Here is a 16,201-nt window from a genome sequence, read left to right on the forward strand (position 1 = left end):
TTTTTGGTCAGTTAAGACTGTAACCGCATTACCTGTACGATAGGTGGGTTGCATACCTAACAGGCGTTACCTCATTTCAGTCCCTTTATTTGCATATGCAGTCAGTCTCTTACTAATCGGAAGTGGTGAAAGGTCTAGAAACTGAGTGAGGATATATACAGCGCCACATAACCCAGTACGTTTTTGTACTACGTAGTTATCCCCTGTCTGTTACTTCAAAATAAATAGTATGTGTAGCAAAACTGATTGTCAATATTAAATTCAGATTTTATTCCAAAACAGAGGGACGTTGTAGTAAAAGTAAAAAAAAAGGCAAGAGCGATTTATGATATAGCGCTACAAAAAGCAATTTCCTCAACAAAAAACGAAAACAAAAAGAATATTAAATAACTCATAACAAAAACATATCAAACGTTTCTTCGGCACTTCAGAGAGCTTATGTAAAACATGTTTCTGTTATTGATAAATATCTTTCGCACGTATTGGTAATAACAAGATGCTCTTATCTTGATTATGGTGACCTACATTATATTAAGTACAGAACAACAAGAACAATTATATAGATTTCTTTATGTTTATGCATGTTATTTGTACTTGCATCGCCGGCTAGAATGTCCGATTGTTTCTAGACGCTACAGTCTGGAACCGCCTGACCGCTACGGTCGCAGGTTCGAATCCTGCCTAGGGCATGGATGTTTGTGATGTCCTTAGGTTAGTTAGGTTTAACTAGTTCTAAGTTCTAGGGGACTGATGACCTCAAGAGTTAAGTCTCATAGTGCTCAGAGCCATTTGAACCATTTGTACTTGCACCAAAAGAATTGGTTTGATTACAGTTACGTGATAAACTAATTTTTATTATTTATAAAATGTAATTTGTATTTTATAAGGATATAAAACACGCAATGGACTAACCGTGAATGATGTACGATTCTAATATGTGCAAAAGAAACAAAATAACAAAGAAAAGTCGTCGTCTCCCAGTTCCACTCTAACACATTCTTTTATGTTTCTTGCCTTACCTGTGTTACCAAACTACCGGTAATACTATCATTTATTACGATATTTTTGTACTGTATCGAAACTATGGAATCGTAGTTTTGGTACAGTGCAATTCTTCTGCTGAGGTAAGTGTTAGGGTCTGCACGTTGTTGCGTGTTCGTACGTTTTTCCGGAACCCGAACTGGTCTTCTTCAGGATCGGCTTCTACAGATTTTTCTATCCTTCTATAAGATATTCGTGTCAGTATTTTTCAAGAAGAAACTGAAAGCGATCAGCTTCACACAGTCACCGTGCTACGTGGACGGTTGTTTGTCTACGAGTGACCGACTGTGGCGCTATTAATCAAATGGTACGAAAAACACGCGCAGAGCCGGAAGTGAGCGTGTGGGTGTTGGGGGCAGAGGTTCGCACGTGGCCAGTGCAGGGGAGGAGAGGACACGGCGGGCGAAGCGTCCGCCCGGGGGATCGATAATCGCCGCCCCCGCAGTCGAGTCCGGCCCAGCGCAGTCGACGCGGCTGACGGCAGTCGCCGGGCGACACTTTGTCAGCGGCGCAGTTCTGTGGCCGGCGCTGCGGCCGCCGTGTCCCGCTGATGGGCGGCTGTCAGCGCGGAGCCGGCGGCCGGTGTCGCGGTCACCGTTTGTCACGCTGGGCGGCGCGCTGATTTCTAACAACACCCACCGACCATCGTTTAGGCCGTACACGATACGGACCGCGCATGACGTCATTATACACTAAATGGGGAAAAAAATCCCAGCAGTTAGAAATAACTGATGTAGAGAAATGAAATGTCAGGAATACATTTGTCTAGGCAGAATATTTAAGTGATTAATGTCGCAAGATCACAGGTTAATGGAAGCGAGAGAAAAGCCATTGCAGATGCGAAATGCTGGTACATTAATAACGGGTGTAACTGTCACAATGTTGAATGTAGAAACAAGTTCTTTACATACAGCTTTTACTTTTTAGCAATCGACAGAGCTTGAAAAATACAGTTTAGGAATATAACGCCTATTAAAACTTGCAGTGAAGTTGTTAGCGAACATATCATGCTAATATTGCTTTTCAGTCACAGATTCATCAAGTATAGATCGCATTAAAGAGTCTTAGTTTCTATGAACAATTCACTTAGCAGCCGTTTTCCGGAAACGCTTCACTACAAACTATGTCAGTCATTAGATCTCTAGAATTCCGTTGCCAAGAACTCTCGCATTTGGGAGGACGACGGTTCAATTCCGCGTCCGACCATCCTGATTTAGGTTTTCCGTGATTTCCCTAAATCGCTCCAGGCATATGCCGGGATGGTTGCTTTGAAAGGGCACGGCCGACTTCCTTCCCCATCCTTCCCTAATCCGATGAGACAGATGACCTCGCTGTTTGGTGTCTTCCCCCGAACAATCCAATGCCAAGAACTCTCGAAAGCTTTTGGGAGGTAAACCACGTGAACCAATGAAGACAGTTTTCCTTCCTTACATTTATAGACTGAAAGAGTACGAAGAATACCTACATTCTACGTACTGTACTATTCGTTGTCGAAAATCTTGATGCATTTATGAACTGCTATGGGTGCCAATATGTACGCTGTCTGAAAAAAATAGTATCGCATCCAAAGGAGGACGGGCGGAGGGAGGGGGGGGGGGGGAGAGAGGAAGTGGAATGAAACGTAATAAGTTCGGGATGTTTATGATGTTATTTGACTGATTACAAAACTGAATGAAATTTACAAAGAACTTGAGAGTAAGAGCCCACTTCCTATAGCATGGATGCATGCACTTATTCAGTTGACAAGGGTTTCATAAAGCCGTTGTATTCTCTCCGAAGCAATATGTCCTACAACTGGTGTAATTCGTACTTAACATCGTGGATGCTGGCTTTGGAAACAAGTTGACGTCCGAGCTGGTCCCACACATATTCTATCAGAGACAGATGGGGGATTGCCTCAACATAACGCAGACAGTTCTTAGAGACACTTTCCATGTCTTCGCGAGCATTGTCCTGTTGAAAAATGGCACCAAAAACAGACGCATCAGAGGTAACACATCAGTACACAGGATTTATATAATATACTGTTATGCCGTCATTGTTCCTCAGTCACTACCAGCCTTGATCTGAAGTCATATCTGATGGACTCCCACACTATGACGTCTGGAGAAACATCGCTGTGCATCTCAAAAACACTGGAAGAACGAGACCTCTTGCTCATTTCGACGCCCTGCTCGCCGACTATGGTCATTTGGGGTAGTGCAGAAAGGCGATTTATCGCTGGGCACAATGGGATATCATTCCCCAGCAGTCCGTGCTCACCGATCAAGTCACCGCTCTAAACGCAGACGTTTGTGTTTACGGTAGCCTACACACGGGACGGTAATCCTCTAGTTCGGCTGCTGTTTGTCTCCGACCTATGGGTCGGGATGTCACAGAATTTTGCACGGAGTCCAACACTTGTTCTTGTATGGCAGATGTCTATGTGAAGGGGGTTACAATATGCCTGGTGCACAGCACGACGATCTTACCTTGTGGTGGTCAGGTGTGACCAACTGGAACCTTCACAACGTACTTGCCTGCCCACACGCTCCGATGCAGTCCGCCGACGGTTCACTGTGATGTCCTAACCCCCACAAATCTGGATATCTCACGATTCGACTAACCAGCCGAATGGAGACCCACATTTAGGCCCCTTTCAAACTTTGTCAGATTCTGAACAGCGTGTCTGGGCTAGAACTATACAAAGACATCTATTTATATTTCAGTGCCTATTAAAGTGCCGGCCGGGGTGACCGAGCGGTTCTATGCGCTACAGTCTGGAACCGCGCGACCGCTACGGTCGCAAGTCCGAATCCTGCCTCTGGCATGGATGTATGTATTGCCCTTAGGTTAGTTAGGTTTAGGTAGTTCTAAGTTCTAGGGGACTGGTGACCTCAGCAGTTAAGTCCCATAGTACTCAGTGCCATTTGAATCTATTAAAGTTTATAAGTCTACTTGTCCAACACTGTGCACATGAGCTCAAATAATTTTATGCATCTTGCTACAGTTCAGTAGGGACACCTTTTGTTGCTCGACAGATATTGAAAAGGTACTCCACTTCTCCCCACACTTTCATAAGCATGAGAGGTGTTACGGCCTCTACTGCGGCGTAGATCTATTGTCTCAAATCTGCCAGATCTTACCCCTTCTTCTGTGTGCAATGTCTTTGGTAACCTCACAGGCACTGAAATTCAGTGTAGTAAGACCGGAGACTGAGAGGGTCAGGTAAAAGGAACCCTTCCCCCCTTCGATCCAAGGCTCACGAAACGTCTCATGGGGAAATAAACGTTACAACATCCCCATGATAGTGGGGCAGGGCATCATTCAGCTAGAAAACGACGTCGGGAGCCATCTGTGGAACCGAAAAGTCCACTAACATGTCCAAATAGCTGTGCCCGGTCACTGGCGCGAATACCATGCGGCTCAGCGCTATTCATCAAGTGGTGAGGTGAGGATCATCTCTTGGAGAGTGTCTCTATCGATTGTGCATTTAACCAACAACTACAATGTCGAGTTCTTTAGTTATAATAATTTTTTTGTGAACGCCTCTAGCCTGGACACACAGTGTATTCTTCCTGGTCTGGTAACAGTACTAAAGACGAACAACGCTGCTGCATCCTGGTGGCAACTCTAAGCATGTACACACCGGTCGAAGATGTGTACATATACGAATCTACATATGACCATGTCTTCTGGATGCATCACTTTATCAGGCGGTGCACTTCAAAAACAGTGAGCGTATTACGAACCACCAACGTAAATATACACTCTAGTTTCGCAGTTTTCACTATGCCACCCGTCGTGTGTCTTACCTCAAGAGTGATGGAGTCCAACCAGGAGCCGGCCACCAGCAGGTCGACGCTGTCTATGCCGATGAACCAGTCAGGAGACGGCGTGATGCGACTTACGGCGGACACCTGCGACAGACATCAGAGGGAATACCTTCAGTCAGTTTTACATTAAGTAAAAAGCAAAGATTCTGTGTTAATTGCGGTGAAAACGCACTAAAATACATAGTAAAGTTACTCCTAGGCTATTGGCAAACTGAGGTGCCGGGAATTCCAAAATCGGCCAGACACGTGACACAATTCTGTGTACGACTATAAAAACGACTGGAAGACGAATCCAAAAACATGACTGCGTTATCATGATTTTCCGCCTGTAGACTGGTTTTATGTCGCTCTCCAAGTAAGCCTCTTCATATCTCATTAAGTACTGCAACCTACAACCATTTGAACCTGCTTGCTATAGGCCATCTTTCGTTTCCTACTACAACATTTACCTTCTCACACCTCACCCCATTAACATTACCACGTTTCGTTTAACGTTTCAAGACGTGTCCTACCTTATGATCCCTTCATTTAGTCAAGTTGTGCCTCATATTTCTTTTCTCCCAATTCGATTCAGTATCTCCTCATTAGTTAATCGACCTAATCATCTGATCTTCGGCATTCTTTTGTAACAGGACATTTCAGAAGCTTCTGTTCTCTTCCTGTCTGAACTATTTATCATACACGTTTCATTACCTTCAGAAAAGATTTTCTGACATTTAAATTTATGTTCGATGATAACAATCTTCTCTTTGTGAAAAATGCTACCATTGCTATTGTCAGGCTGCATTTTATGTCCTTTGTATTTCTGTCATAATCAGTTATTTTGCTACTAAAATAACAAAACTCATCTATTACTTTAATGTGACCCTTTCTCACCTAATTCCCTCAACATCGCATGATGTAGTTCGTCTACATTCTGTTATCTTCGTTTTATTTATATTGTGCATCTTATAAACTCTTTTTAACACTATCCATTCCGTTCAATTGCACTACCAGTTCCCTTGACGTCTCTGTCATCGGCAAACCTTAGTTTTCAAAAATTGCATGAGCTATTGTTTGAACTCGTTTTGCAATGCAAGATTCATTTCTATTGCAAAGAGCCAGAAGGTACCGACCAACATATTGAGCTTCTCTTCCAAGGCAATGAAATCTTCCTCCACATTTAGCCATTCTATCAGCTGCTACTGTCCGTCCCTACCCTACGCACCATCAGTGTTCCCCACCCACAATTCCATCCGCCCTGTTGATTTCCTTTTCCATTCTATGGCTCGGCCCACTCTCCAATTCACGACTAACATCTATCTCCCATCCCCCACCGCCTACCTACCGTTATCTTTACATTACACCCGAACGTAATCTCTTTATGTAGGACTACACACAATTTTATTAACAAACAAAGAGCATTAACTATTGTACATTTTTCCCATCAATAAAAACACAGTTCATAAATTTAAAATTACACGTAATCGTTTCCTCTAGTAGTATACCTTTTTCATGTATTTAAAGATGACGCTTGGCTGAAGAGCAGGGCGTTTATACCGCTGACAGCCCACCCCGGCATATATGGAGTGATGGCTAAAAGGACGAGCTCTAACTCATCCCTCACTATACCACCCAATAACGTGGTTCACCCGGTCTCTCTTCATCTTTCCCTATTCCTTACCTCTAGAAACCATAGACCAGCCCATATCCCAGCGTGTACTCCATTTCTGTTTACTAAAATCCCTCATCGGCTCCCTTCTTCCGCCCCATCGCCGCATTAGAACTCACATAACCACTTTCTTTAGAGATCTTAAAAACCTCTTATTTTTTCATTCATATCAACCATTCTTTACCAGTGTAACTCCTTCAGGGATTGTGCAGTCTTCATTTCAAGACCTTCCCCATTTCCCTACCGTCTTTTTCTGTTTAATTCAATATAATTCTGGACAAGATTACTCTGTTGATCGACCCATTAGGATTCTTAGTTTGGACATGAAGACATTTCTTCAATAGTCTTGCATCTGAAAAATTTCTGAAAGTTTCTTTCAATACCTCCACTATGTCAAAAGGTATACACGATTTATGAATAAATCTCTCACAGTTTTGCTGTGGTATGTTGAATTTGCTCCATCAATCACTTCCTGAAGGGCATAGGCCGTGAATGAGTTTCTCTTCTATTGAAAGGAGGTGAAACAAAACTGCCCATACAGTTTGTCTCGTATCTTATACGTTACTAACGTTTTGCTTCATGGCCATGCCATAATAATTATAGGTTTTATCTATGATAGATTCTGTGGGTCTGTTCTTATCATTTAATCCTCTGCCGTTTTCCAATTTATTTCTATTGTATGCAGTTTTCAGTCATCGCAACCTCGTACTCATTTGCTTTGTACATGATCTGTGAAATCCAGATTAGTCATAGTTACATTTTCTCTAGGTGGCTTCTCATCCTCAACAGTCTTGAAAGCTTTTAACTCCCCATCTCCTAAATAACTGACGAATCTTACCTTCTTCAGCTTCTTGGAAAATGGTCATGCTCACACAGTGTTTTATTTAAATGAATGAAAAAACGAAAATCAGGGTAATAATGTACATTGTAGAGCCAGAGACAGTGGTACACCTGCCTAATACCGTGTAGGGCCCCCTCGATCACGCAGAAGTGCCGCAACACGACGTGGCATGGACTCGACTAACGTCTGAAGTAGTGCTGGAGGGAACTGACACCATGAATCCGTAAGAGTACGAGGGGATGGAGATCTCTTCTGAACAGCACATTGCAAGACATTCCAGATATGCTCAATAATGTTCACGTCTGAGTAGTTTGGTGACCAGCGGAAGTGTTCAAACTCAGAAGAGTGTTTCTGTAGCCACTCTGTAGCAATTCTGGATGTGTGGGGTGTCGAATTGTCCTGCTGGGATTGCCCAAGTCCATCGGAATGCACAATGGACATGAATGGATGCATGTGATCAGACAGGATGCTTACGTACTTGTCACCTGTCAGAGTCGTATCTATACGTATCAGGGGTCCCATACCATTACAGAGCCTTGAAATGCAGGGTCCATGGATTAATGAGGTTGTCTCCATCCTCGTACACGTCCATCCGCTGGATACAATTTGAAACGAGACTCGTCCGACCAGGCAAAATGCTTCCAGTCACCAACAGTTCAATATCGTCATTGACAGACCGAAGCGATGTGTAAAGGTTTGTGTCGCACAGTCATCAAGAATACAGGAGTGGGCCTTCGGATCCGAAAGCCAATATCGATGATGTTTCTTTGATTGGTTTGGACACTGACACTTATTGATGGCCCAACACTGAACCTGCAGAAATTTGCGGAAGTGTTGCACTTCTGTCACGTTGAACGATTCTCTTCAGTCGTCGTTGGTCCCATTCTCACAGGATCTTTGTCCGGCCGCGGTGATGTCGGAGATGTGATGTTCTACTTGACTCCTGATATTCATGGTGCACTCGTGAAATGATCGTATGGGAAAATGTCCACTTCATCGCTACCTTGGAGATGCTGCGTCTCATCGCTCGTGCGCCGACTATTTCACGACGTTCAAACCTCGCTTAAATCTTGATAACCTGCCATTGTAGCAGCAGTAACTGGTTTAACAACTGCACCAGACACTTGTTATCTTATATAGGAGTTGCCGACTGCAGCGCCGTATTCTACCCGTCTCATATCTCTGTATCTGAATGCGCTTGCCTATACCAGTGTCTTTGGTGCTTCAGTGTATATGTGTTATACGAGTATATAACTGGAAATGGGTAATTACGTATATTAATGTCAATGAAAAAAACAAGAAAACTCTCCACTTCATTCGGATCACGTTCCATTCCAAGGCCTGAGAGTTTTGTGTTTTACTGATCACTCTGTCACTTAGCATAGTGCTCCAGAATGCCTTTTACATTTCAGTGTTGTTACAGATGGTTCACCTGTGTACTGGCATAGCACTCTGTTCCCACTCCTACAGCTGGCCGCTGTGGCCAAACGGTTCTAGGCGCTTCAGTCCAGAACCGCGCTGCTGCTACTGTTTCAGGTTCGAATCTTGCCTCGGGCATGGATGTGTGTAATTTCCTTAGGTTAGTTAGGTTTAAGTAGTTGACCTCAGATGTTAAGTCCCATAGTGCTCAGAGCCATCTGAACCATTTTGAACCCTCTCCCACAGCAAGACAAAAAGTCACTGGCTACTGGGTCACTAGAACCAGTCTTGTCTTGATGTCTAGAAATTACTACCATAATACACTGACGAAAATGGAAAGTATAACACCATGAAGCACACATTACATGTTTTACAAACTTTGTTCAGATGTTTATCACATATAAGATATTAAACGATTAAACTCCCATTGTTTCAGAACTGATATCTAGCATCAGCATCAATATAACGTCTGACCACACTATTGTATTCCCTGTGGCAGGTAGGCAAACAACCTTGGAATGTAATCTTGAGGGTTTTCTTGGCATATGTGAAACACATATTGTGTCAGTTCATGAAAATTATTCGCTGGCGGCTGGTATGGAAGTGTACATTTTCCATTGCATCTCAGTTACGGTCAATGGATGACAAATCATGGGACTAGGAAAATCATTCAAGGTCCTGTATATTCCTCGAGGCTCTAATGTTGTGAACTGCACTGGACGTCTTGCATTATCCTGCTGTACCCTGCTCGTGAAGAGTGTGACAAGAGGGTTTACTGTTTTTGGCATGTACTAGTGACTTTCAGCCTTTCTTCAACAACTATCAAATCACTCCTGTGGTCATATCCAATATCCCCGCATCTCATGAATCCAGGCGTGGGAGAGGTATGGCACTCGAAAATCGCTGCTTCCAATAACATTCTACCAAGTCCTCTGTGGACACGTTAGCGTCAATATGACCAACATATACTGATGTGAGTTAAAAAAATGCCACTCATTCTCCCGGTTTCTCGGGTTGTACACATTTAGAGTGTCTGAAGATCTGTACCTAGTTTCCAGCAGCTTTCTCGACAGTCCATGGTGACACACTGCTCGTTATCTCTGTACGTATTTCAGCTGCTGCCATCTAACTATTCGTCAGAGCCAGTCGAGTAATGCTATGGTCTCCTGGCAGTGCAGTCTTGCCGGAAGGACCAGAGTCTACTTGCCACACTGATGTCCTGAGTCCACCTCGCCAGCTCTCGCTCTGCAGTCACTGCAGTACAGCCAACTGTCTGTGCGTTCTTTCGTATAATGTAGTGAGAAGAGTCATAGGATAGCGACATGCACATATACAGATAGCGGTAGTACCACGTACACAAGATGGAAAAGGATAGGGACGTGATTATGACCACACTACGGGGATTCGTAGACTATGAACGATAGTTGAAGCTAGACCCGTGGGACTTTCCATTTCGGAAATCTTTGAGGAATTCAGTTTTCCAAGATATACAGCGTCAAGAGTGTGCCGATAATATCAAATTTCGGGCATTACCTCTCACCACAGACAACGCAGTGACCGACGGACTTTACTTAATGACGAGAGCAGCGGCGTTTGCGTAGGGTTGTCAGTGTTAACAGACAAGCAACAATGCATGAAATAACCTCAGAAATCAATGTGTGACGTACGATGAACGTATCCCTTACGACTGTTCGGTGGAATTTGGCGCTAATGGACTATGACAGTAGACGACGTATGCGAGTGGCTTTGCTAACAGGACGACATGGACTGCAGCGCCTCTCCTGGGCTCGTGACTATATCGTTTGGGCCATAGAGGACTGGAAAACGGTGGGCTAGTCAGATCAGACGGAGGTTCAATTGGTAAAAGCTGATGGTAGGGTTCGAAAGTGGTTCAGACCTCATGAAACCAAGAACCCAAGTTGTCAACAAGGCACTTTGCAAACTGGTAGTGCTCCATAGTGGTGTGGTCTTTGTTTACATGGAATGGACTATGTCCTCTAGTCCAACTGAACCAACAACTCACTGGAAATGCTAATGTTCGGCTACTTGGGGACCATTCGTTGCGACTGAAGGACTTCGTGTTCCCAAACAATGATGGAATTTTTATGAGTGACAAGGCGCCATGTCAGCGGGCCACAATTGTTCCCGATTAGTTTGAAGCACGTTCTGGACAAATCGAGCGAATGATTTAGCCATACAGATCGCCCAACATGAATCCCACTGAACATTTATGAGACATAATCGAGGGTTAGTTCGTGTAAAATATTCTTTACCGGCAATACTGTTGTAACTATGGGCGACTACAGAGACAGAATGGCTCAGTATTTCTGCAGGGGATTCCAACGACCTATTGAGTCCATGCCACGTCGAGCTGCTTCACTATGTCGGGCGAAAAGATGTCCGAAACTATATTAGGAGGTATGGCATGACTTGTGTCATCTCTGTGTGTGATGTCAATGATTCGACCGTTCTGAATGTCTGATCACGATAAGTTTCACGTGAACGTGCGTGTCCTGTCCGCATGGTATGTTGAATTCTACATCTGGAATGTACAATAAGGCCAGAAGCATCCAATAGCCATGAACTAATCGCAGAACTCTCTTTTCCGTGCTGCAAGTACTGAAAATAAATTACTGCAAGGACGAAATTTCAGCCAGGTGTCACTCGCCCAGGCGTTCATGGAGTAACACTTTGCATTCCTGTCGGTGCGAAATATTCTATTTGCATTTTGGCTGTGAATAGATGCTGGTTGATGTATATGAAATAGTTGGATAGGGTGCCTGCAAACGCAAGTACGGAGGCACCGAGATGGACTACACGCTCCATTCCTCCTCGTTCCAGTTTGGTAATAATTACTGAATAATTCTTTCATGAGCTAATGCAAGCCAGAATTATTCATATTTGAGAAAAGGCGAGATGGTAGAAAAAACTTAATTGAATATTTTATTTGCATGTAATTCATTTCATGAGCTAATGTGAGCTCGAATTATGCACGAGAGCAGAGAGTATGAGCGAAAGTACGGAGAGCTAACATTACCGATTTTATAGCGTATTCTTGCCGGGGCAGGGGTACGTGGGTATTACGAAGCTTCCAGGCGAATTGGCGGACTAATACAGCCGACAGTTCCTCAGATTTAAACGCAGTTTTCTTGCGACGACGCCTCTTTCTTGAAAGAATAAGACCGTCCGTTTCACCCGTGCAGAGGGAGACACAAAGTAGTGCGAAACATTTTTACATCTGACAAATGCTTTCTTGTATCGAAGAAGAGGGTGTGAGGCAACGTGCATGAATTAACTTTATTAAGTTCCACAGGTGATTACACAACAAAGATGTCGTCAAAATAGTAGTCTATCTTCTCTGAATCGAGGCCATAATTAGGGGTGTCATCTGGTCTTCTGAGAGAAGGCGTTGTGACAGGCGCTCGACGGAAGGCTGTGTGGGTGTTAACGTCTTAGCTATAATAGATAAATATTGGCTGGTCACGGCGGAGGTTCGAGTCCTCCCTCGGGCATGGGTGTGTGTATGTTTTTCCTTAGGATAATTTAGGTTAAGTAGTGTGTAAGCTTAGGGACTGATGACCTTAGCAGTTAAGTCCCGTAAGATTTAACACACATTTGAACATTTTGAATAAATATTGTGAATTAATCACGACAAGAGCTACAGAGAAGTTACCAGAATCTTCTACACTGCATCACGCTGTTACGCGGATTCATCCCAGCAGTAGCCGTAAGGGCACCCCTTGGTGTTAGCGATGGCGACGTAGCTCCGCAGCTTACTCCATGTCTCGCGTAATGTACTGACTCACTAGCGCTTCGTGTTTGTGACTTCTAGACAGTGGTATTAAAACTGCTGAGAGCCACTGGGTCGAAATGGAGCAGGTGCTGTGCTGAAGTGCTGTACCATTTGGGCAAATTTTGCGTGTAGTGAAAGTGTAAGACCGGTGTGGAATTATTAAGATTTGGGTATTTCTGCTTTGGTGCCAGGCATAATTGTAATTGAAGCTCACTATACTGTCTTAAGAAGTCACCGAGCTTCAGAGTAAATGCTTGTCCATCAAAAAATAAATTTGTTTTGATTAGCCCATCGAACAAAACATTTCCCTTGCGAAAGCAAGTGTTTTTCCGTGCTTCACATGTGGTATGGAGAGAATGCATCGTGTGCCTCGTACCTTTTGCAAACGATAAGCAGGGGTGAGTTACAGGATACCTGTCGTTAAGACAGTGGGGTGACACGGAATTTTAGTACCTTTTATTGGAGTTCCATTCGCACTCTATTTGGGCACCAGCATAAAGGTGTGATTAGGTGTCTTCCTAGATGGGCCAGCCGCACAGAACGAAAAACTCTATGCTGCAAGCGAAGATAAATTGTGTAGTACACTGCTCGATACAATTAAACTGAAACTTTATCGAAACTCCATAATTGTCTCTCGTTGTGACGCAGACGGTTGAAATTTGGCTCAAAGGTGTGTCATGTTATGTGAGCCTCACTACCCTTTTTTTAATCTAATTTGTCCCTGATGTTATTCTGAGAAGCTCAGTAATGTATGTAAATGCCGTAAATGTAAATTTGATTCAAAAAGTACTTGAAGTGAAGTGAAGAGCAGCTGGACAGCAACAAACTCTTTAGTGCGCAATCCCCGCAACGATAGTAGTTGTGAATCTTTGAGTATGGACTCTAAAAAAAAAAAGACAAAGAGGACGGTTAATCTGTATCTTGTGGAATGAGGACGTGTTGCTAGCACGTCTAACGTCTAACAGAACATATTGTTACATTTAATGAAAATTGCAGTTTCAGTGATAAAAACGAGTAAAGTACGTGTAATAGTTGCCCAGGAAACATTTCAGATACACAACTGTTCAGAACGGACACGAAAATGCCACAGAGTGTAGCATAAAGGACGTTAATGCAGCTACCACTTTCCATTGGGCCGTTGATTTCCACACGTTTCGCGATCGAAAATGCAGTTCGCAGTGCGATAAGCAACAGGGTCAAGTTCTTTACTACTTTTTACACTGCTGACAACCCTAGACGGTTCAGCACTTCTCGAAGGACATTGTGGATCCAGGACGCCATTAAACGTGAGCACACCTTTTTGGGATGCAGCGTGATAGCAATTTTTGCTCCGGTATTCAGTGTGGGACCACAAAGAACCGTTCAAAACTGCTCGACAGAACATGAACGTGAATCGAAGCAGCAACCGGGCCTTTATGCCTTTTCAGTCTTCCTGTTTGACGCCCTATGTGGCCTGATCACGCCGGCCGTGGTGGCCGAGCGGTTCTAGGCGCTACAGTCTGGAACTGCACGACCGCTACGGTCGCAGGTTCGAATCCTGCCTCGGGCATGGATGTGTGTGATGTCCTTAGGTTATTTAGGTTTAAGTAGTTCTATGTTCTAAGGGACTGATGACCTCAGCAGTTAAGTCCCATAGTGTTCAGAGCCATTTGAACCATTTTTGACCTGATCACCAGGGAGGGGGAGGGGGAGCGGGAGGGGAGTGCAGTATCGACACAAACGTCAATAAAGCAAAAAAGGGTTCCTGCAAGAACTCCCAGTTGGGCAACACCCTCAGTGTTACCCGCGCACCTTTGTTGCGCACCTCTGAAATGTCCCTGTACAGAGAAAGCCATTCGTCATTCCTAGGTGCCATTGCGACAGCCAACCATTTCGGGAAGCATCAGATCAGTGCAGCTACGTCGCTCAGCTACGTGTGCTGGCCGCATGCGAAGTTTTACAGCTAACGTGTATGAGGAGCGTTCAAAAAGAAACGACCGGAGTCTGGAATGCGCAAACCGGTGACAGGAGGGTAATGTCGTGACGTGTGTAACGAGGTGTGGTTCCGACCAGAGCGTGGAAGTTCACAGCCCGTCGCTAGAGGGCACTCGTGCACGTCACGTGACTATACAGAGCTAGCAGCAGCATGCATCATCGTCTAACGCTGCCAGTCGCATTGCAAACAGTGAGATGGAGGCGTCCACAGAAGAGCAAAGAGGTATTGTTCATTTTCTGACAGCGTAAGGAGTAGGAGGAACGGATATTCATCGACGAATGTCACAAATGTACGGCGAACCCTGCATGTCCCTTGCAAGGGTCAAGGCGTGGCACAAGATCTTCAGGGAAGGACGGGCGTTTTTAGCCGATGATGCACGGTCTGGAGCACCACACTGCATTTCCGATGACATTGTCCAGCTGGTGGGTGCACTCATTACCCAGGACCACCGAGTGACAGTGAAAACCATAGCCGCCGTGGTCGGATTGAGCGTGTGTTCACACAATCATGAAGGAACGACTGCACATGCGCAAAGTGTGCACCCAACGGGTGCCCCACAGTCTTCAACCACACCAGGAAGCATGTCGAATGGCCCACTGTCTTGCTCATCTGCAGCGCGATGCTCGGGAAGGGAATGCGTTCCTGGCACGAGTGGTGGCTGGAGATGAGTCATGGTGTCATCACTTCGAAACAGAATCAAAACGACAAAGTCTCCAGTGGAAGAATCCAAGGTCACAAGCACCAAAAAAAGCGAAGGCCATCCACACGAGTGCAGGAAAGGTTATGCTGACGCTCTTCTTCGACCAAGACGGCCCCCTTCTGGTTTACTTCCTGCAACAAGGGACAACAGTGAATGCAAACGTTGACCATCCTTCGACAAGCAATCAAATCAAAACGACCAGTCAATCTGACTCGTGGGGTCATTCCGCTCCGACGATGTAAAGCCTCGTACGGCCAACACAGTCGCAGCACTCCTGCAGAAATTCAAATGGGAGATTCTTGGCCACCTTCCATACAGTCCGCACCTCACTCCCTGTGATTACGCCATTTTTGGTCCCCTTAAAAAGGCTCTGAGGAGCAAACGTTTAACATCGGACGACTCGACCTGCGCCACAGCTGACTGAAACACAGCCAGCAAAGAAGAAAATAAATACTGAGAAGGGCAACGTGAAGACAAGAAGACAAAGACAAGAAAACACATATCATTCCACAGAAGACCTGGAGGCAAAGCAGGGACAGCCTACTAGGACTCCGCCTACCCAGGGGTCGGGGTGCCCTTGATGAAGCCCAGACGTCACGTCACGTCACCTCGGACGACGACGTCCATCTCTGAGTGCGGAACTGGTTAACATCGCAGACCCGGGAATTTTATGAGACAGCCATTCACCGCCTTGTGTCACAGTGGGACAAGAGTCTGAACAGCCAGGCTCAATACTTCTAACATACAGGTAGTGGTTTCTGTAATTATGCCTCCGGCTCGTTTCTTTTTGAACGCGCCTTATACGAGGGTTATTTGGAAAAAGTAAGGAACGATCGGTCGCGAAATGGAAACCACAGTGAAAAACCGATGAAGTTTTGCACAGGTGTGCTGGGCAGTGTCTCTAGTATGCCCGTCGATCGCTTTACGTCGTTATTTTTAGTTCTGAACACACAGGGAGCACATAAA

General features: G+C 44.8%; 1 protein-coding gene across 1 annotated transcript in view; it reads right to left on the reverse strand.

Moving 5' to 3' along the window:
- The window catches only part of LOC126187524 (spondin-2-like), a 612,132-nt gene that overhangs the window by 191,322 nt on the left and 404,609 nt on the right, over positions 1-16,201 (reverse strand). Inside the window, exon 3 of the mRNA XM_049928660.1 lies at positions 4,836-4,940. Within this exon, the coding sequence (XP_049784617.1) occupies positions 4,836-4,940 (105 nt within the window). The remainder of the gene's footprint in view (positions 1-4,835; positions 4,941-16,201) is intronic.

This window comes from Schistocerca cancellata, chromosome 5 (assembly GCF_023864275.1).
Source record: "Schistocerca cancellata isolate TAMUIC-IGC-003103 chromosome 5, iqSchCanc2.1, whole genome shotgun sequence".
NCBI classification, from domain to species: Eukaryota; Metazoa; Arthropoda; class Insecta; order Orthoptera; family Acrididae; genus Schistocerca; species Schistocerca cancellata.